The 21,657-nt window shown below is 45.6% G+C and overlaps 1 protein-coding gene across 1 annotated transcript in view; it reads right to left on the bottom strand.

Annotated features, from left to right (window-relative positions):
• Positions 1–3,751: 3,751 nt before the first annotated feature.
• LOC119393185 (beta-alanine transporter) overlaps positions 3,752–21,657 on the bottom strand; it is a 30,835-nt gene continuing 12,929 nt past the window's right edge. The window contains exons 3-10 of the mRNA XM_037660026.2: positions 21,104–21,207; positions 20,120–20,274; positions 17,293–17,461; positions 15,739–15,865; positions 9,859–9,956; positions 9,280–9,491; positions 4,397–4,578; positions 3,752–4,300 (exon numbers count right to left, since the gene is read on the bottom strand). Coding sequence (XP_037515954.1) covers positions 4,040–4,300; positions 4,397–4,578; positions 9,280–9,491; positions 9,859–9,956; positions 15,739–15,865; positions 17,293–17,461; positions 20,120–20,274; positions 21,104–21,207 — 1,308 coding nt within the window. The 3' untranslated portion in view covers positions 3,752–4,039. The remainder of the gene's footprint in view (positions 4,301–4,396; positions 4,579–9,279; positions 9,492–9,858; positions 9,957–15,738; positions 15,866–17,292; positions 17,462–20,119; positions 20,275–21,103; positions 21,208–21,657) is intronic.

Raw genomic sequence — 21,657 nt, 5'->3', positions numbered from 1 at the left:
CTTATTATTCTTGAAGCATTCCTTCGTTGGAAGCTGCCTCCCGTTTTGTGAAACCGGTTCCCTATGTTCTAGCTTTCCAATGAAGCCGAGCTGTATGAGTGCCGACTACTATGTACGTCTATACATTTATTCAATCTGGGAATACTCATCGGTGTTGGGTCGCCTTAAGAGTAAATGTGCACGCGAACAGGTCGTCTATCCATCACAAACTGCATAATATTCTCCACGTGTTCAGCACTTATCACCTTTGTACAAAAAAAATGGATTAAGATAACTCTGGAGCTACAGACCTTTTAATGCGAGCACTTTGGGCACCGCGCACCAGGGTCCTACTCAGGCGCGCCACCACTGAACGCCTGGCGAACTAGGAGCATGAAGGCATTAACCCTCTCCAGCAGCCGGAGTTCGCGTGTGTATATATCGAATGCTGAAGGGCGTAAAGATTTCTTCTGCGGCGAATTGCAAGAACTGCGTCACACAGCGTGTGCGTGAGCCTCGCACGCCACACAGGGAGTTCCCGTGATTACGTCACCCATGTACACCCGTTCTCACGGTGAGCTGAACCACCAGGACTAAATCGAAAATTACCTACAATGACCTGATTAAAAATTACCTCCAATGCCCGTACAAAACTGCGCATTCATCGAACTGCGGCGTGCACTTACATTCTCGACAATTTAAATACAGATGGTAAGTTTCCAGTTAGATACCTCTTATGTTCCATTAATCTCTGTTTGATCCGACGTAGAAGCAGCCGAAACTAAAAGGAACTTTATGCACCACACCTGCACGGCCACCTGTACGCCCATGTGTGCATAGCCATGTGATGCCGCAAGTCTCCTCTCACCAAGTCGTGTGAGCAGATAATGAGTGCCAACATTCATGCGCAGGTTACGCGTATTTTAGGTGTAGGCTGTCTTCGCGTTGCAGTGGCCATTCTCGCTGAGCGTTTAAAAAAGTTCGTCTTGTTAAATCCTAGCATTGTTGCACAAAGCAACAGGAGCAAGCGGGCCGTCGATATACTCCTTACATTCATTGCGTATCTCACAGGCTAAAGAAAGTGGGGGGTAGACACGGCGTTCATGTTTTTACGGCTGTCAATAATCTAGGTAGGATACGCGCCGTCGTCCACAGGAAAAATGAGCTGGTAATTGACGGGAAGTGGAATGACATTTGTTTCGTAAAACACACTGACAAATTTACTTACATGCACGCCGTCATTCGATGACAGGCACAGGAATGAGGACACGCGTCTAATGGCTCAGGCCTGGCATATCAATAACAGTGGTAGCGCATGCGTGAGCCCACCGTCGGTTAACTTGCATAAAGAAGACATAAAGAAGAAATCAAATGCCTGATCAGTTATCTCTCGTGCAGGCCACCACGCGTGCCGTATTGATAGGCATCTCCCCTTGCCTGGGCACGCGCAGATAAGTTTGTGCGCCTACTTTCTTTTCCGCCACTGTGCGCCTTTTGAATTGTCAGACCGTGTTTATGCCCAGTCTTTTAACACGAATACCTACCAACTAGCTCACCTATCTGTTATTCTAAGAGTGTCACTTTTCATAGCACTGACATCATGGAATAATAGGTAAGCTTAATGCGCCTCGTATAAGAGAGCAGGCACACGATCGCACAATCGCTTGAAGCTTTTTTGTCCAGCTGTGAATAATTTTTAATCACCGCTGAACGTACTCTTAAAAGTAGCCCCGAGCATCATAGTGCTGGTGACAAGGATGACATGGTCGGAATCGACCACTGGGGTCGGAGCAGCTCGAAGAAAGGTATTTTCTGCAGGCTTTTTTAGGCCTTATGACTAATAAAATTGTTCAGCAAAAAAGAAAAAAAAGATACCAACAGTTAATAGTCTTGCTGCCACACAGATTAGCATATGAAGGGCAAAACCAAACATGAAGTTGCATCGGTTGGGGAGCTCGGACACAGTAGCGTCAGATGAAACGAGGAAAAATCAGCACTTACATTGTCTCTCCGACTTTAACTAAGATTCTCTGCTCACTCACTTCTCAGCGCTGGTACCGAAAATGCAGTTGTCTGAACCGCAGCTGCATCACCACATCGTCAACAAGCGAGCAGATGCCTATCGGAAGGCGCTCAATGGCGGCTCCTGTCACGTAATAAAACATGCCCGTAGATATGACACATTAAAACGTCTATACGCATTATTTACCACGACAGCGGAAACAGGAAAACGAAATAAACAGCGTGGAAAATTTTTGCGCGTGTTGTTTTGGTTCTTCTGGTTTATGCTTTTCGAGATGTAGTCGTGTAAGTTCATAGAACTTCACTCAGACCTAAATCGAGGACACGTAGTCAACAGTGATGGCATATCTGAATTACGACGACTTAAACTACAAGATGAAGAAGAAGCGGGCAGTATGACTATCTGGTACAAAACGCAATTTATATACGGGGTTGGCTGTTGGCTGTAGTTAGTAATAGCATGAGTATAATACGCTCACGGTATGAAACACCAAAACACGTCACTTCCTACAAAATTTAGAGCTTATGTACCAAACATGGAGTTGCATCGGTTGGGGAGCTCGGACACAGTAGCGTCAGATGAAACGAGAAAAAACCAGCACTTACATTGTCTCTCCGACTTTAACTAAGATTCTCTGCTCACTCACTTCTCAGCGCTGGTACCCAAAATGCATTTTCTGTACCATTAATTTTTATAATCATTCATTAATCATTTATATGCCGCTTTCGCGACGCATATAAATGATTTTCGCAACGACAGGCATCCTGGATATCTCGAGCCAGTGGGCTGCTCATTTATAATGATCAGGAAGAAAACTTGAAACTCCTTTCCTTCTGGGGAATTGTCATGCGCGGCGTTATTATACGCACCTACGTAAGGCCCGTTGTGTTCCTATGGACCGTAACGCGTTACGTAATGTACGGACGGGGAAGTGTAGCCTAAGAGCGCTTGCGTATTAACACTGGCTTTGAAAGTCATGTCAAATGCATCAGTATGCAGAGCTTGACAATTCAGTGCAACAGGTTTGGTAGCCACCCATTGCATGTATTTCTAGGTGTGAAAGCAAGTACCACTTCCTGTTGGAGTTCCATTTCACCATGTTGGCACAAAAGCACGCTTCCTCCCATCTCCTCGTAGTAATATTTAGAAAACTTCAACCAACCAGTTTCCTCTGCAAAGAAACACCTTGACATAGCTCCCCGTCATTCTCACAAAGAAATCTTCTACAGAAGTGGCTTGTTTTCATTGGCTCTAATTTTCGACATAAAGCATCTATTCTGTCGTGTTCCAAGATGGCGGGCTGTCTGCCCGCGCAACTCCACCTGGCGCAGTTCAGGAACTTAAAGGCTTTCCTTCCATCAGATAAACTCATTCCATATATTTTATGTCAGGCGAATACCTGAAAATGCATAAAAACTTATTAACCTGTTAACCCCTTTCCTCACGCCTCACAGATGGTCTGATTCCATTCCGCAAGAAGTAATCGAACAGAAAATGCAATTACTTGATATTGGTTGAGCCTGTCGTTCTACGCTCTGCGCGTCAAGGATTTTTACAGCGTTTGCATGGATCTATTACTAACTGTTTTTGATAGAAACTACTACAGACAGTATACGTTGAATTGTCGATAAGGCAAAGGCTCAGCCTAGAATGCAATCTTGTGCCAGAATGGCCCTTACGAGAACAAGGATTAGAGATGACATAATAATAATTGTTGGGGTTTAACGACCCAAAATAAAGATGTCATGTGTTTGGAGAAAGGGTTATGAAAGAAGACATCGTGCTCATTTCATTAATTAGTAATGACAAACATTTCCTTCGCTGAGTAAATAAAAAACAGTTATGGTCGACTATTTTGTTCTTAACTGGCTTCAAGCACTGCTGCCATGTAATCTTGTATTTTGCGAAAACTTTGCAGCAGCTCTGCCCGGCGATCTGTGCCGTGGTGTAAGACCGCTGGAGGTGCCTCTCATCGCGTGTAAAGCCTGGCTATGGCAGTACTTTTGCTTACAACGCCACGTTGTTCTCACGACAGTTCTAGTGCGGACTGACGCTGTCGATAGTAGCGGCTGACATGGTGGACATGCTGCGGCCCCGAGTTCCGGTTGCGCTTAGCTCCTGCTTTCTCCTCGCTAGGCACGGGAACCAGGGCTTGGGTAGATCTCGCATCGCCTCGCCCTCTTCCAGCGTTTCCGGCAATCGCTGGTTGTTGGTCTCCGGTAGAGGCAGCGTGATGAGTGCCGACGCACAAGATAGCCCGCCCAGGATAAACAGAGGCAGGAAGCGGCCGTAGAATGCCTGCGAAGCAGCGAGCCACAGGAATCAACGAAACGCTGCTCGTGCACTCCGTTTCAACGTTCTGTTAGAAACAATGGAAGAAACAGATAAGCTCACCAGCTGCACGACTTGAGCGCTGAGGAACTTCCCGAGAGAGCCGAATGCTTGTCTGATCGATAGCGCTTGCGAGCGTATCTCAGTCGGGTAGATCTCAGCGGCGAAGAGGTAGCCCACGTTGTAAGCGGTGGTAAGAGCGAACCGACCCACCATCAGGATGGCGAATATTGCCTCTGATTTGCCTGAAATACAAATGTATAGCGTTACATTTTTGTTTAAAGAGCGTCAGTTTGCAAAAGGCAAAAATTTCCACTTTGCAACAAAATCTCATCACCAGCAAGCGATTAGGCGCACCATAAAATAAGGCTGCGCGCATTCAGGAATAGTTCACAACAGCTATTTGCCGTGAGATAGTTGGCTTTTTTCCGATTAGCTGGTTCTCATATGCCAGGAAGTGTTCAACAACTCTAATATAGCAACAGGAGTCAGCATTACAGCTTCTGAATTAGGGCCACATGATATTTTCGATATGCAAACAGGCATAAAAATAAATGCTCATCTACCGTTTCATGATTAACCACACGATCTAATAATGTCATTTGCTAGCCTCTCTTAGGCGTACATCGTGGAAATTCTGAGAGAACAACTCATATTAACTTAGCTACCCAAGTTAGACGTGAAGCTGCATATAACGCTGCAACAACACCACACAGACTCATTTTGACACTATGTGATTCGTTTAAACGCAGTGTTGTGGCTTACCCCTATGACGTATAATGCTATACCAAATATGTTGAGGCGTGCGATATAGCACGGCTGTTTTTTTTTTTATAGCTGCTGTATTGTATGCAGACCCCCTCGCAGCCATCTACGACATAAAACTTCCTCCAGCAAATCAGGAGCAGAACTTTCAAACTTGGAGGACCTCAGGAGGCTTCATAATTTGGTACTGAGTAAGTCGTCCTGTACAATACAACGAATAATCAGCAGTTCAATGACATTTACAACAAGCAATGTTTCAAATTGATGTTCATAACAATCATTCATGAATCTGCAGCTGCAATAGAAGATGATTTATACCAAGGCAGCAACCGACAGTGACCAGTTCTTCAACTGGATAACCGTAGTGCGTCACTGAACCGTCTGTGCGATCTCCACAACGAGCATTGTGAACTCAAATCCAGGATGGCGGAGTGGTTTTCGTGTGGTGGTCTGTCTTGCAGATACGGCAGTACTATACAGATCAAATTTTCGTCTATAAAATCCTATCTTGTTAGGTCAGTTGCTACATGTCAAAGCTGTTTAGGCCAGCATTGTTTTTGCAGCGGAGCTGTTGTACTCTAGTTTCGAGCGAATCGCTGAGTGCGTAGACCGAAGACAGCAGCAGTTACCGTCTGTCGTAGCTGCTGCCTGTTATACGCATAGGCGTGCGCACTGGGAGAGGGGGGGGTGGGGGGGGGGGGGGGGGGGGCTCTCTTATGAGGAACCCTGCGCACGCTTATGTTTATACGGTGGTGCACTGGTGGCGGAATAAAATTAAAAGCCCTCTGCAGGACAACATGTAAAGCCAACATGGAGAATTGCACGCATGAGGAAAATTCTGGCCTTGCCAACATTGGGTACAAACATGCCTTTCGCCAAACGCTCTTTAACTCACGAAGCTGACGAACGCTAGAAAGAAAACGTAATGCCGATGCCGCCCGAAAACAGTGTTCTAGGGAAAGTCGCAGTTTACAATAAAACTGCGCTTACGCTACCCTTGGACAACTCCCAAAGGAGCGTTGGCAACCGTCAGCTCCGCTGGTCACCCGCCTTCGGTGCCGAGTGGAATGGTCTCGATTTTTTTACATCGAAGCTGTTCTAGCTCGGCGTAATGTGTCGTGACCCAAAATTATCATCATCATGAACCGGCACGCGCTGTCTTCGTCCTCTTCTCCCTATATTAGTCCACTCCTTCATCTTCGCTCCATGAACAACACGTGCACCGATTTGTCCGGCGTATTGCAAGGGGAAGCACAGAGCGAAGGAGAGATGCGAGGGTGAGAGCGAGGAAATAAAGAGAGCGACAGAAAGAAAAAAATAAAGATATAAAGGAAGAGAAAATCTTGGCGAAAAAAATCCTCATGGGGCGGCGGGATTCGAACCCGCGTACCCACGATCCGCAAGCGAACGTCTTAACCAATCAGCTTTGCCTGTGCAAACGGTTGCCGAACATTGTTGTATCGGCGAAATATTTGCCTGGAAGCTTACATAGATTTCTAAAAGAAGTAGTTTTAGCGAGTAATTTCTTCTCCGCTCGCGTTTCGCTCGATTATCTTTCCGCTGTGGCACGGAAGAAATTGTACAAAGACCTTTGTGACGTTGTACCACCTGTACCGCTGTATAGAACCATGTACCCTGGGGGTCGATGGAGAAATGTGCTAAAAAGGGTCAAAATAATGATGGTACCTGTAGGAATGAAAACATTCTTCTTTCAACTACATTCAGGTACACTTCCAGTCAAAAACAATGGCTGGAGGAAAAGGGCATGTTTGTGTCATGGGGAACCGATTGCTTCATATGCAGAAAAGTAGAAACGATAGACCGTATGTTCCTCGACTGCTGGGACGCCGTGTGTTTATGGGACGTACTGCAGCGTACCACCAAAGCAAGATTTCCCCTTAGACCTACCCTGGAATTCGGTATCTCTCCGTTGAAAGTGATGACAGGACACCGTTTCATCTTATTTATTTATTTATTTATTTATTTATTTATTTATTTATTTATTTATTTATTTATTTATTTATTTATTTATTTATTGAAACCCTCAGGGCCAAAGGCATTAAAGAGGGGAGTGGTTACAAATAAGAAAACAAACGACAGAAGAACAAAAAGCAGATAGAACATTACAGTAAAAGGCATGTAGTTATACACTTTTAGCTAAATTAACAAAGACAGGTAACGTGTTCACAGACAAGTGATAAACAATAATAAATAGTGCACTTAGGTTGCAAAACATATATGTAGAAAAAAAGAAATCAAGTCCTGGGTGGCTAGCAAGCACTCATATTGCAAAAGCAAACAAGAAAAAAAATGAGGAGAATCAGTTTATACAATATTAGATAAAGCGGCTTTAAACAAGTGATTATCATGAATTGATATGATGGCATCGGGAAGGTGGTTCCATTCAATGGATGATCGGATAATAAATTACTGAAAGAAGCTTTTTGTGTGACACGTTTCAAGACCAACCTTGTGACGATGGTCGATTCGAGGCGATATGTATTGCGGCTGTGAAATGAGTTCGTTACGGAGAGTTGGATGGTGGAATAGTTTGTGAAAAAGGACCAGACGCGTGACTTTACGACGGGAAGATAGTGATGTGAGTGAAAGATTGTTTTTAATGTAATAAATATAAATAATGTTGATTACACTCCACAGCACATGGAAGTGCAGGATGGCCATACGGCACGCTGATGTGGACGCCCGTCCGGTGCGTCAATACTTCAAAGAAAGCATAACCCGTTTTGATGAAGAACAAAAACTTCTTGAAGATGTTCCCGATTGGTTAGATCGTGTGGAGCTTCTTTTACAAATGAAGGAGTTTTAGAGTGTCCTCATTAGTCCCAGTATGGCCCTTCCCTTTTTTTTTTCCTGACGATCTCTTTGCCTTTTTATACAACCAGTGTTGTATTGTAAATAGCGTTTCCTCTTGTGTATGTTTGTTATATGTCAAAAGCAGGTAATAAAGAAAAAAAATCGGCTATTCAGACATGCTGATAGAAGACAGCATAGCCTTGTATGGTATCGAATAGCAAGGGGGTAGAAAAGGGAAGTTAGGGTGAGGAGGAGAGAAAGGAGGAGGGGAGAGAGTGAAACTAGGCGTATAAAAAATGACAGAAATAGAGAGAAAAAACGCAGAAAGAGAAAGAAAGAAATAGAGAGAGAGAGAGAAAAAAAAAGTTAAAACGAAAGAGGAAGCAAGCGAGATATAGAGAGCGCGAGACAAAGATAGGAAAGGAAGAGATAGGTAGAGAAATAGACAGAGAGAGAAAAAAGAAAGAAATAGAAATAAACAGAGACAAAAAAAAACAGAAAGAACCAGAGAGAAGAGAGAAAAATAAAGTGAGGGAGAAAGAAAGATAAAAGTAATGAGAAACAAAGAAGGCCGCCCAGCTCTATGCAAAAATATAAAGAAATAGAGAAATAGGTTGCCCAGCGAGCAGCAATGGGCCCGTGCTTGGTTGTGCCAAGCTTTGCGCGACTCAGTGCAAACTTCCCGCATTTTTTTATTGCGGCAGCAGTTATGTGGACACTCTCGACGGGTTTTTGCCGTCATGTCCCGTACGAAGTCCAAATTGATAACATCCCCCCCCCCCCCATCGTGTGTTCGACCGCGGCTAAAAGCGCGCGAGCGGGGGCGACGAACGCAGCTGACGCAGAGATCAAACAAGCCGGCTCATCTCCGTCGCTCGGAGGGTGCATGCGATACCATCACCCCGCTCGCGAGGCCTGCCGTCGAAGCAGACAGGAAACGCCCCACCCGTCTTGAACGAGCATGAAAAGACGCGAGAGGGGGGGGGGGAGTTGTCGCTCGAGCAGAAACCTTGAACTTTGATTCTAAGGGCGCGGTCGCGATCACTGGCGCGCGCGCCATCTCGACAGCCATCAGCGCGCGGCTCGTGCTGCGCTCTCAACGCAAAGAAACTGTGCTGAAAGACCACCTCCCCGTGAAGCGGCCGTATTCTCTTACACCAGCAATTTGTGGACTTACGCGAGATCGGATCCAAAAGAGCTAGCTACCAACTTCGTATAACATTACAATTTGTTGCTATCAGATTCAGTGATTCGCCCTTGCGGTGAAATGTGATTTTTTTTATTGCGTTCTTCCTTTCCCACGTGCTCTTACCGGCTTACCGTGCTCTTACCGGCTTACCAGCAGCAATAAACGCCACTCAGCTTACCGAAAAATCCTGCCACGCCCACGTAGCAGACAGCAGCCAGACCGTAGGCGCACACCATGCTCGGTCTTCGGCCCCACCTGTCAGCTAGCGGAAGAGCTAGCCCCGTGGCCAATATGTCCACCGCATTGGTCGTCGACGTCATCACGAATGGATCGTCGGTTGCCGTGGCAGCGTACAGCTGGCCAGCCGAGTAAGTCAGGCACGACATCAACCTGCGCACAGGCGCGCCAAGTTTGCACCACACCATTCGCTGCCACCACAATCCTCCAGCAAACTGTTGTTTAAACGCCGTCTTACACGCACCCGTGACGAAGCGAGGAGAAGCAGATAATAGGCTTTCAAAGAGTGACAACGCGTGACGTTGATTCCCCTGCTAGTGCGTCGCTGTGCGACCGCGTCCAAGTAATGAGATTTTCTTTTCCTGTATCCCCACCCCCAAATTTAATGTCCGTCGGTTAGTCACCTCTTGCCGAGACAGTGGTTCGATCCAGGGTACATTGTAGCGATGATGATACAAGTATTTTTAAACAGTATTTGCGAACAATAATTCTTTGCACAAATGCATGTTTTTGCACTCACCAAAGAAAAAGTGTTATAATGAAGCTCCTGCGGAGCGTAGGATACTTGAAGACGTCCGTTGTTGACGATTTCTTAGAAGCGTCCGTCTTGGTTGGAATCTGCGGCGTTGAAACACATTTGTACGCCTCAATAAAACTGAAATGAACTGCGACTGCACACAAGACGTTTAAGTTTCCTGGTGCGTCAATAATTCTTGGTGTACCAGAATGTATCCCGATATGTTTGTCAAAACAGTGCCTTGTGTATTCATTGGAAGCTCTCCGACTTTCATGTACCCGAATGTATTCGTTAATTATATATGTGCATTGAAATTGTCCAAGATATTGCAAAGTTAGGCAAGAAACTATGACAAGTTCGTTATGATTTCATATGCAGGATATTGCACTCGTGACGTTGTTTTGCAATGAGTGGCTGAGTGAAAATCTCACAGACGTGCATCATGCTAAAGGGAAGCTGAATTGTTTTTAGAATTCGGTAAAACTTCGTCGTTAACAAGGACCGACATCATTGTCGACGATGTCATAATTTTTTACAGCGAAAGCTCTTATGAGATCATAACAAGGGCCGTTTTTGGCGCCGTAGTTGTCCGCCGCCGCCGCCGCCGCCGCCGGTGTCCGTAACCACTATCGCTCGAAATAAGAAAAACGAAATAAGAAAAAAAAATCCAGGATGGAACGAGGTTCTAACCTAGGTCCTCTGCATGGGAGCCCAGTATTCTACCTCAGAGCCATGCCGGTGCTTGAAACCGCTTTGCAAAAAAACCCTATACAGGCTTCATGTCGGGAAGGAACCACATTAACATATGTAATGTAGCGTGGTAGAAGAGCAAAATAACAACCAAGAGTCACACAACGCGAATGCTGTAACCAGGCGTCACACAATAAGAATTACGCAACGAGAGGGTTGTTGAATGCTTTCAACCCATTACAGAAGGCTCTGCCATAATTCTTCGTCATCATCAGCCACAGCATCAACAAAATGCACGTAATGCCTTACAGGTGTTTAGTAGGTACCACGATTCTCCGCAGAATGACGAAAAATTGCATAGTGGCTGCTTCCCTACTTCACAAAAATTGTGATGATTTATAGCGTAGTGGGTTCCTCGCAAGTGCACCTCTATTGGTTGCCAAGGAAGGCCATAAGGCTCCCATGATCCATTTCCTCAGAGTCTCAATAAAGTTAATTCCCTCTCTCTATCTCTTTCTCACGTTAGCGTATGTTATAAAGCGTGGTGGGAGAGTGAAATAACGACCGGGCGTCATACAATGCGAATTACGTAACTAGTGGGTCCTTTAAAGCTTCCAACCCATTACAAAAGGCTCACTCATAATTCTTCATCGTCGTCAGCCGTCGAATCAAGAAAGTGCACATAATGCCTTAAAGATGATACCTCGCTTCTCCGCAGAATGAGGAGTAATGTCGTGATGGGTGATTCCCAGCTTCACAAAAATAATGATTTGTGGCGTAGTGGGTACGTTGCTAGTGTACTTGTATTAGCAGCCACAAGGGAGTTTATAACGGGCTCTAGAAATGCCGCTCTTCGAGCTTTCGCTGTGGCTGTGTTGCGCTTTCCGCGCAGGCCTGGCGTTTTTTTTTTTTTCTTTCGCAGTTGTTGTAGTAGGAGTCTTAGAATACGCCAAAAAAAGAAATTCTTGCTCCGCCCACGCGAGCACGCGAAAGTGTGGGCGTGGAAACGAACAACGGAACTACGTCATCTTCAGTTCCTTTGGCGGAGCCGCTCTGCACTCCGATGGAAGGTTCCTGCCACTCACAAATACGAACTGCGAGAGAGTTGTTTATGTACTGGAGGATAAATTAAGTATAGAGACGCTGGAAGTTCTGCAGCTGGATTACGATATATGCCACAACGACAAACAACCGAGTGCAATGTGAACAGGTTTCTCTCGTATCTTCAACCGTGGCTTGCGTCACTAGCTCGGGCTGCGCGCCATTGGCGGAGCTAATTGAGGAGGCCACGCTTCAACGGTGCTGCTGTTGTAGACGACGCGGCACACCGAAGATGACGTCACCGCGTTCTCTCAGCATCTCAAGAAGCCCTGCGGACGCAGCCGCTGTTTTTTTTCCCAAAAAAAAATGATATTTGCGTTCACTTCTTAGAACTCTCACATCGATTTTCAAATTCAGCAGGGAACAAACTGTGATTACTCACTCCAAAGTCATTTTTTTAAGTGCTTCAGCTTCCCTTAATACGTCAAAGCACAAAACACTAACAATTAAAGCTAGTATAAAAAAGTGAGCCGGTTCTTACTTTTTGTAAGTTACTCTACGCTAGTTGCTCCCATACCAGCTCATAAGGATCTTCTCTAAATGAAACTTTTTGCACGAAATAGGCATTACATTTTAACGTCACAGGTTAAGACCGTTAACATTCATGTCTTGTCTCGGAACAAGGTGGTAATACAGTTGCCATTATCCCCCCTACGAGCATTCCTTTTCTAATCGGTTCAAGAAGGTTGCTTTTAAGTACCGCGTCAACGTTGGGATTTCGCGCAAATAAAAAAGCTGAAGAAAGTTTGCGAAGCTATTAACAGGCTCAACAAAGACAGGGTTGCCAGGTCGAAAAGACAAAAAATCGCCAGAAAATTGTAAAAACTAGCCGAAAAGTAGCCAACTTGAGCTAAGGGCAGTAAAAATAGCCAAAAGTAACAACGTGTGTGTGAAAAGAGTGCCGACGTTTTCATTTATATCACTGAATGCAAAAGCCTTTTGGCGAAAATCTAAATAAGTACGGCATAAAACGAAATCAGAATTGCTAAGATTCAAGCATAAATTGCTGAATTTCGCAATGATTTGGTGCAAAACTAAGAAGGTTTAGAATCGGGTACGCGGAGCTTTCCGTTAGCGCTTGGTGCCACTTCGCATGCGTCACACCGTCTCATACCTACCCAGAGACAATTTGCATAGGCGTTCCGTCTAATCACACTAGCTCATTTCCGTGACGCCAAGCACATGTCGCGTGTTTCAGGTAGTTGGTGTTCCCAAACATAAGCATATACCTGTCGCTGGTTACAAGTCGAAAACTTGAACGTCCTGGCAAATTTCATCAAAGATTCTGACACCGCTGCCCAGCCAAATGTCATATTTCGGGTAGGAATGATGAACCTGTAGTTTTCGACATGTGTGTGTTTAAATTAGCACAGAAAAAGTACGTACAGTCAGAAAGGCAACAAGCTTGCACAACTCTCTCTGACTGACAAGCGCGCCTCAGTTTCGCGGCCAGAGCCTGTTTTTATTCCTATAGGCTGTAACCAACTATAGTGACACTCTCGTTACGCGTCTGGCGTGACCTTTCTCAAGAGCGCTAGAAGTAACAGCCCTGTGGCGACAATAAAAATGAGTACGGCATGACTCTGCTCAATATTACAGTTGCTGGGATAATGGCACTGAATCATATGTTGTACTCATTTTCGCAATCACTTCTTGCGTGATGAGCAGTTAATGCACCCCAGTCGCAATTCGTACCAAGTCCTAAGAAATAACACAAGCAGTTCGTCGGATATTCGGTTTCTAATGTCGATAAGCGCACAGCGCCCAGGATGCGGAGCGCTTTAGATTGTCCTCTTCCTTTCCAATTTTGATTTAAAGTAGCGTTCAGCAATAGGTGGTCTGCAAAACGAGGCCCCATGCAATAGTTTTCCTCGAGGCCGAGCCACGCATCTAAACGCTTTTTCTTAATGCGAGTGCCTAATTCAATTCTGGGAGCTGGACACATTCCTTACTTGCCAAGTTTTCACACCGCATAGTCGTACGCCAGCGACGGCACCAAGTATTGATCATTTGGTTCAAATCGAGGGAACAAGAAAGTAGCCAAAAAGTTGCCAAGTAGCCACGACATATTCTTTCGGCCGGCCCAGAAAAGTGGACAAATCGGCCCAAAGTAGCTAAACCTGGCAACCCTGAACAAAGTTAGTCTGAGTGAGTAGAAAGTATTGCGAACATTTACAAGAAGCCTCCATGGAGCAAGTTGTAATTAAAAAGCTCATGAAAGAGCGAAAACTGAGCAGCTTCCCAGCGCCGCGACTTTTGGGCCGATTATGGTTTCATATGTACATGTGCGATTGGGCATGTTTCGTGACCCATTTTCGTCAAAACAAGTCAACAGGTTTACTGAAACTAGAATGAGCTCACGTGAGTATTCTATTCCAAAATAAAATTCGGCAGATCCCACGTACCGTGGAAATCGATGTCATACGAAGCATGCGCGGGATGGTAACTGTTGCGTAATTTTTCACATTGAGCGAAACGTTACGGAATGACGCTAGAGAAATATGGAAGTTGTATACGCACACGCATATGTTGAACAGTCGCAAATGTATTATATAACCAGTTGTTTACAGCTGCGTAACGATGCTAACATCAACATGGGTGTTACCAACACCAGACGCGGTAAGCTGATATGTAGTGCTTATATTCTTCCATACTGGATAGCGCGAATCCGAACAGGACAAAGGAGGAACGCAGATGCACAGGAGAGGCGTTACTCGCAACTAAGCTTCATTCAGGAAAGTTTCCCTAGATATATACACAGCCGAGTGGCACGCGCAGGCGCACAGCACGTTCGTTACAGTCACAGTTACAGTTGCTATGCTGATACTTGTCCGTTATGACAGAGAACGCACGCACGTTTCACGAACCCGTGTTTATGTGCAGAAGGGGTTCTTGACAGTTCTTGAACAAGGTCATCATCACCGTGATCAGTGAGCACCAGCAGCTGGACCGGACTCTTTAGTCGGATCCGTTCGTGATCGCGGCTACGAGGGGTCTAAGTGTAGTGAAGGGCAAGGTATAGTGCAGCTGGCGTAAATCCTGGGTGCCTCTTACGATATAGTGATCTATGATGCCTCCTGTCGTGGACGTGGCAGCGACGTCTTTTGATGCCCTCTCCACATCCAAGCCATCTTTCACGCAGTATAAGGACCAAGTGATAAATGAATGTTCAAGTCACCGGTAATGTTGAGAGGCCTGGTTCTCTCAGCAAATTCATTGTAGGAAGCATTGACCGCGGTTTTTGCGTAATCCACGTGGTCCACGTTGCGGACCACGTGAGCGAATGAATGGTAGTTGAGCGTCTCCTGGCGTTCTGTCTTCAGCTTCCTCATTTTCCTTGCGTCCGCCGCGGTGGTGTAGCGGTTAAGGTGCTCGGCTGCTGACCCGAACGTCGCGGGTTCGATCCCGGACGCGGCGGTCGCATTTCGATGGAGGCGAAATGCTAGATGCCCGTGTTCTGTGCGATCTCGGTACACATTAAAGAATACCCGATGGTCAAAATTTCCGGAGCCCTTCGCTGCGGCGTCTCTGACAATCATATCGTGGTTTTGGGACATGAAACCCCAACAATTATTATCATTATGACTTTCCTTGCGTGTGTGCGTGTGTTCGTCGTTACTCTGTTGGTTGAGACTCTGTATCACCTGTGGCACATACCCGCATAACATTAACTCTGGTTCACGGGTATATACCACATGTGACTGAGAGAAAGGGTTTCATGACGTAGACGACAGGTATTTTGCGTTATTCATGTCATGACCAGTGAATCGTGGTCGTCATACACTGATCCCCTGCTATGCCAATTTTGGTATATTAGAAGTTATGGAGACGACCAGGAGAGCGCCCAGACGCAGGCGGCTAGATAGATAGATAGATAGATAGATAGATAGATAGATAGATAGATAGATAGATAGATAGATAGATAGATAGATAGATAGATAGATAGATAGATAGATAGATAGATAGATAGATAGATAGATAGATAGAAACGGCCAAAGTGCGTGAGGTTCGCTAAGAAATGCTTCGCATTTAAAACATTCGAATGTAGTGCAGGTAACAACAGTTGTCAACCTATTATAAAATATCCCTCACCTGGAGAGAGTCAAGTGCTGAACTTTCCACTTTCTTGCCATTAACACGGGAGACGCGAAGCAGGATTTTTTTCGCCCTATCCGTCCTTCCTTTGGATAGCAGCCACCTAGTGGACTCCGGTATGAAACTTCAAGAAGCACAAAAACAAAGCAGTTATCAGTGACACTGGACTGAAATTACTTTCTCCGAAGCTTCCACGTTCGTCACCTTCGGCTCACGAGCCGTGGCTACGCAAGAAAGTAAAACTAACGGCGTTTTGGAGTTAGGTCAGAAAAGGATATTTTTGCATTGGTTTCGGCCTGCAACTTAGCATGACCTCCTCACCCTTTCTCTTCATACTTTGACCTACTTATTTATTACTCGAACCAATATGGTGTTTCAATAATTTCACGAGTCAAGAAACCACGTAATACTTCTGGAAGAGAGAGTTTGGTTGAGCATCCACGCATTACATTTGCAAGTTAGACGTAAGCGCACATGCTAACAGCAGCACATTTCCGTTATGGTAGTATTAATATGCTAATAGCTGGACACTGAGCTACTGGCTTTCTTTGGCATTGCACGCACGTATTCAGCGCAAGTAACAGTACATGTTTGCCCATTAAAGTTAACTCATCAAATATGTGACTGCTGCGCCTTTTTGTTCATTATCGTCGTGTGTCTTGAGGACTCGCAAACATCGAGCGAGAGAAGCAAGAAAAGGTTAACCAGATGCACGTCCTGTTTGCTACCGTGCACTGAGAATAAGGGTGTCACGAAAGATATAACATGGAAGAACACTTGAAGGCGCTGTCAGAGACGCCTTCCGACAATGTCTACGTACACCAGCAACGCCTTCGTTGCCTATACTGCGCTATCGATGCAACGGTCCAAGAATCCTGACTTCTGAAAACGGTCTTGAGTCCACTCGGAGAGGATATTACCGGTTGTCATAACTAGAGCAAATGCACAGGACCACGTACAGTCGCGCTCAATATGACTTGCAACTCGGGAGCGTGTGGCCGCACGAGTTTAAAAACTTCGCATTCCTTCCACTAGCCCTTATTTCTACAACTAAACGCTGTTCTCTCACTGGGGGATGTTCCCAAATAAGACAATAATAATAAGGTACAAAAATGAAGCAAGTTGAAGCCGTGCGCAGTCATTAAACTCGTGAGGCCACGCGCTCCCGTGTTGCAAGTCATATGAGCGCGACTGTACATCTAAAATACACTAAAGAAACTCTGTAACTAACGCCATCGCAAAACGTTTGGGCCTGTCGAGATAACAGAGACAGATCCAAAAATTTCGCCTGATTCATGTCGCTAATGAGCATTATTGAAACAAAATCATTATTAAGGGCCGATTCTTCTGTAGGCGATAAAGAGAAAACAAGAAAAACTGGCTCAGACTCGCAAATGAAAGAAAAAAAAATGAAATGTTATAGCCAAAGGCTGCCCTGCGTAGCCAACAAAAAGAAAGGCGCATTGTAAAAAACATCAGGTCACTCGATCGCACCATATCCCCCCCCCCTTCATCCACGTTTGAAATTATCTGTATCGTAAGTTTATTTACATGGAAACCACAGGCCCGACAAGGCAGGGTAACACGACGACAGCGTTGAGAAGGCGCCAGTGAGCAAGCCAGTACGCCACCCACGGCATGCAAACTCCAAGCAGAGGGTAGGCGAACCGGAAAGCGCTCAGAACCAGCATCCGCTTTTGCGCTGGCACGTACTCCAACGCTGCAGTAGAAAACACGCATCCATCTTTCAATCACCGCTACACTGGTTAGCCAACGTTCAACACAAACATCCCGCGACAGTTAAGATACCTGGAATCAATTGATAATTAACCATTTTTCTTGTCCTGGTTACGACTGCATTGACAGGGTCATGAACCGCACCTCGGGCTTGGTGAAAAAACACATCCCGAGGAGAGCAGACACCCATGTGAACAGCTCAGCCATATCTTGCAGTTGGGCGCGGCGAGGAGAGCTTACAAGCGGAGCGCGAAGTTACCATTTTATCGGGCACCCTCTTGTCATACAGAGGCCTGTTTCACTCTCTACGAAGATGCTGGCGCCTGCTGTTTGACGTCGAAGAACAGAGCGCATGTTATTGGCTAATAGCCGACATAAATCAAGAGCACGGCGTTTGGATGTGATGCACTTTCCCAGCCTTTCAGTCTTTCATTCCCCGTGCACATCTCAGCAATGCAGCCACCCTTCCCTCAAGCGTCGCAACCATCACTGAAAAGAAGCTATTCTGCGGATCACCAGCTAACGTTGCATAGCCGCGAGAAAAGTTCTGTCGCCTAAAATCATCGCACGTGTCTTCTTTATCATAACTCGAACTCACTGTACCCATTTTTGCATGTTTTATTTATTGTAAACACTACCCTCTTCGACGCCATTTGGCCCGGAGTGTATTAGAAACAAAAATAATAAATTTCACCTCTTACACAAATGCCATACAATCGTTCAATCTTGACTGTTTTAGCGACGTCTCCTAGGCTTCAGTCATTTTTCTGGTCATGACGAACAGTTAGTTTACATCGATTTCCGTGAGCCTAGTGCACTAAGTTTTCTGTGTTTTTTTTTTCTTTTTTTTCGCTCTATAATTCTGTGTGCCGTAGAATACACTCTCTACAAATATGTCCAGCATGACGATTGGTCTCCATTTGGTCTTACGAATTGTAGAGCACGATGTTTTTCATGACTCCTGATATAGATACTTTACTGACCAACATTTCAAGGCTTAAAGGGGTCATGAATCACTTTTCCAAGTAATGATCTAATGACCTCAGTATCGGAGTTTACTGCCCCCCGAATCGATTGCCACAAAAATTTCTCGAATCCGTCAAGAATGAGCGGAGTTACGGGGTTTGGGCGCACGCTCTCAGCGCTTTCTCTCTTTTCTCGTGCCGACGAGCGCACTGGAAGCTAAACGGGGAGGGATGGCACGGGGGCAAGAAGTTACGTCAGCGCGCGCGTCGTGAAACGCGATCGCTCTCCCGCTGTGATTCGCGTGCGCGAGCGCGGCTACCGTGTACTGAGGAGTGCGGCGCCGGCAAGTGGCGGCACCCCGTGGCAAGAAGCGCATCTGATCCAAACGCCGCTCTCGATTTACGTCGGCTATCGGCCAATGAGGATGCTATGTCTTTTGCGACGCGGCGATGCAGATCGCGACGTCAATCGGCAGACACCCCGCCCACCGACGAGAGTGAACCGGCCTCTGTTTGAAAAGAGGGCGCCTGAGAAAGCAGCAACTTCGCGTTCCGCTCGTAGCCTTTACGCGGCGCGCACGACTGCAATATTTGGCTGAGCAGTTCATAGCCGTGTCAGCTTTCCACAGGATGTGTTTTTTCAACAAGCCCAAGGGGTGCTTTATGACCGCTTGAAATAAAGATAGACGGCTTTACCTTTTCCTAAACATCACTTACTCCTTGATCGTGGAAGACTTTTGCTAATTCGAAGGCTGCTCTTGGGCCCTTATTTAGGACACCGAAAGTCTTGTTGCAAGTGTACGAATAAGTTTCTTTCAGATCCAACGTTGAGCGAAATTTTCCGAAAGCTTGCTATATTGAGAGTTTGGGTCCCTCCGGCCACAATGTAAACAATTTTAACTGATAAAGGATTACGCCGGGACTAGAGATGCCGTCAAACTCTGAGACGTCGCGGCGAGCTGTTGTGGGAACTTGGATGTGGCGTCGCTACCTGTATTTTCCTCTTTCCCGTTCTTCATTGTCATCAGCCACCGCATCAGCAAAGTGCACATAATGCCTTACAGATGATACCTCGCTTCTCCGCAGAATGACGAATAATGGCGTAGTGGGCGCTTCCCAACTTCAAAAAAATACGATTTGTGGCGCAGTGGGTACCGTGCAAGTGTACTTGTATTAGTAGCCCCAAGAGAGTTTACAAAGGGCTCTAGAAATACCGCTCTTCCAGCTTTCGCTGCGACTACGCTGCGCTTTCCGCGCAGGACTGACGTTTGTTTGTTTGTTTGTTTGTTTGTTTGTTTGTTTGTTTGTTTGTTTGTTTGTTTGTTTGTTTGTTTGTTTGTTTGTTTGTTTGTTTGTTTGTTTGTTTGTTTGTTTGTTTGTTTGTTTGTTTGTTTGTTTGTTTGTTTGTTTGTTTGTTTGTTTGTTTGTTTGTTTTCACTTTCCGAGCGTCTTCTTGCCGTAAGAGTAGTGCTTTAAATGTTGTGAAATTGTAGTTTACTAATAGGAGAAAAATCGTTTTTCTCTTTCTCGCACATATGCCAGCTGATTGCCTTTCTGAAACTTCAGAATGCCTGGCAGCAGTCGCTGGAGTATATACAATATAAGCAATTGCGTCGGTTCACTACTTTCGCCCAGTTTACTGAAAGAAATTCTTTAATGCGAAGTACAGGGCTTACCCAACACGAAAGGGATGATGCTGATGGATAGAATGACGCCTCCTTCAATAATCCGGGTGACCAGGAATAGATAGAAGTCTTGCGTGAAGTAGGTGACCACAGCGCCCACTCCTGCCAGGATGTAGATTGCAATCATCACGGGCACTCGGCCGATTCTGCCAGAAGATCGATTCACATACGCATTGACTTAATAATCACGTTAATCAACCCCTTTGTGAAACAAGAAGCTTAGTATCAGAGATCAGGTAGTACAACGAGGACCTCGTATTTACCCATTTACTTAAGGACGGTCGATTTGTTTCAAAGAACGAAAGTTTCAAAACAAGCCTAACTCAAATTAAACAGGATCGTACACTTCAGCCACTAACCATCCGTCGTGGCACTGCTTTATTATTATTATTATTATCAGTTGCGCTTGTAACTAACGTCTAATCGCCTGGCCCAGCTTATCATATCATGTATTTTCTATGAAATATGCACAGGCGCTTGGCTGAATACCGGACTGACTTGAGCCGCGGTTTCGACAACCACCTTTTGTGCTCGCCGTCATTTACGTCACTCCAGCATTGCTGTGCTTTCCAGAGCGGAACACGGGTTGAGCTTCACGTGCATTAAGTTTACTGGCGACTTTGCTTCTGTACCGTCGTCGCACCCACGATCACATTGTCGCCCAGCTTCAACCTCCCCACAAACCCCGACATAAAACAACCATTGTTTTCAGTAATTAAGCCACCTACCGGAATGAAGGTTAAATCTTAGCAATAATTAATATAAATTGCTGGGGCTTAACGTACGAAAACAACTTTATGGTTATGAGGCACGCCTTAGTGGGGGACTCCGGACTAATTTCGTCTGTCTGGGGCCCTTTGAAATGCACCTAAATATAAGTACACGGGTGTTCTTTGCATTTCGCCCCCATAGAAATGCGGCCGCCGCGACCGGGAAGATCAAATCGCGATGACAACCATCAAGATTCAAACTTGCTTGTCACTTATGGCGCCGATCCCAATCACTCCAATGGACATGGCGCCAAAGAAGAGGGAGTTTGCCAGGTACGCCTTCCAGGTCTGGCCGCAAACCCAATCCATCTGGGAAAACAAAAAGAAATCGTTCTGAGAACGGAAATCTGGGCGAGTTTGTAAGAATTCATCGTAGAGCAGGTAGCGCAAAAAATACGGGGACACAAGAAAGCAACATAAACACCAGACGAGCGCTAGTATCGAATCGCTAGTGTCGCTAGTGTCGAGCGCTAGTGTCGCTATAGAGTAGAACCCCGCCACTCTTTCATCATTGATCGTTAGCGCTCGCCTGGTGTTTATGTTGCTTTCTTGTGTCCCCGTATTTTCTGCGCTACCTGCTCTATGATGAAATCGTTCTGGAGAACCAAAACTGCTGTTATAGTGTCGAAGTTTATCGGTGACAAAAGCCTACGTGATTTTTGAGCGGCACACCTACTTCTATAAGAAGGAGCACATAAAGCAGCACTTTGAATGAAATGCAATTGAAATGTATTTGCTAGCAAAACATCTTTGTCAATC

Source organism: Rhipicephalus sanguineus, chromosome 5, assembly GCF_013339695.2.
Source record: "Rhipicephalus sanguineus isolate Rsan-2018 chromosome 5, BIME_Rsan_1.4, whole genome shotgun sequence".
In the NCBI taxonomy this organism is placed as follows: Eukaryota; Metazoa; Arthropoda; class Arachnida; order Ixodida; family Ixodidae; genus Rhipicephalus; species Rhipicephalus sanguineus.
The sequence above is the reverse complement of the archived record's forward strand: the minus strand, read 5'-3'. Positions and strand labels throughout refer to the sequence as shown.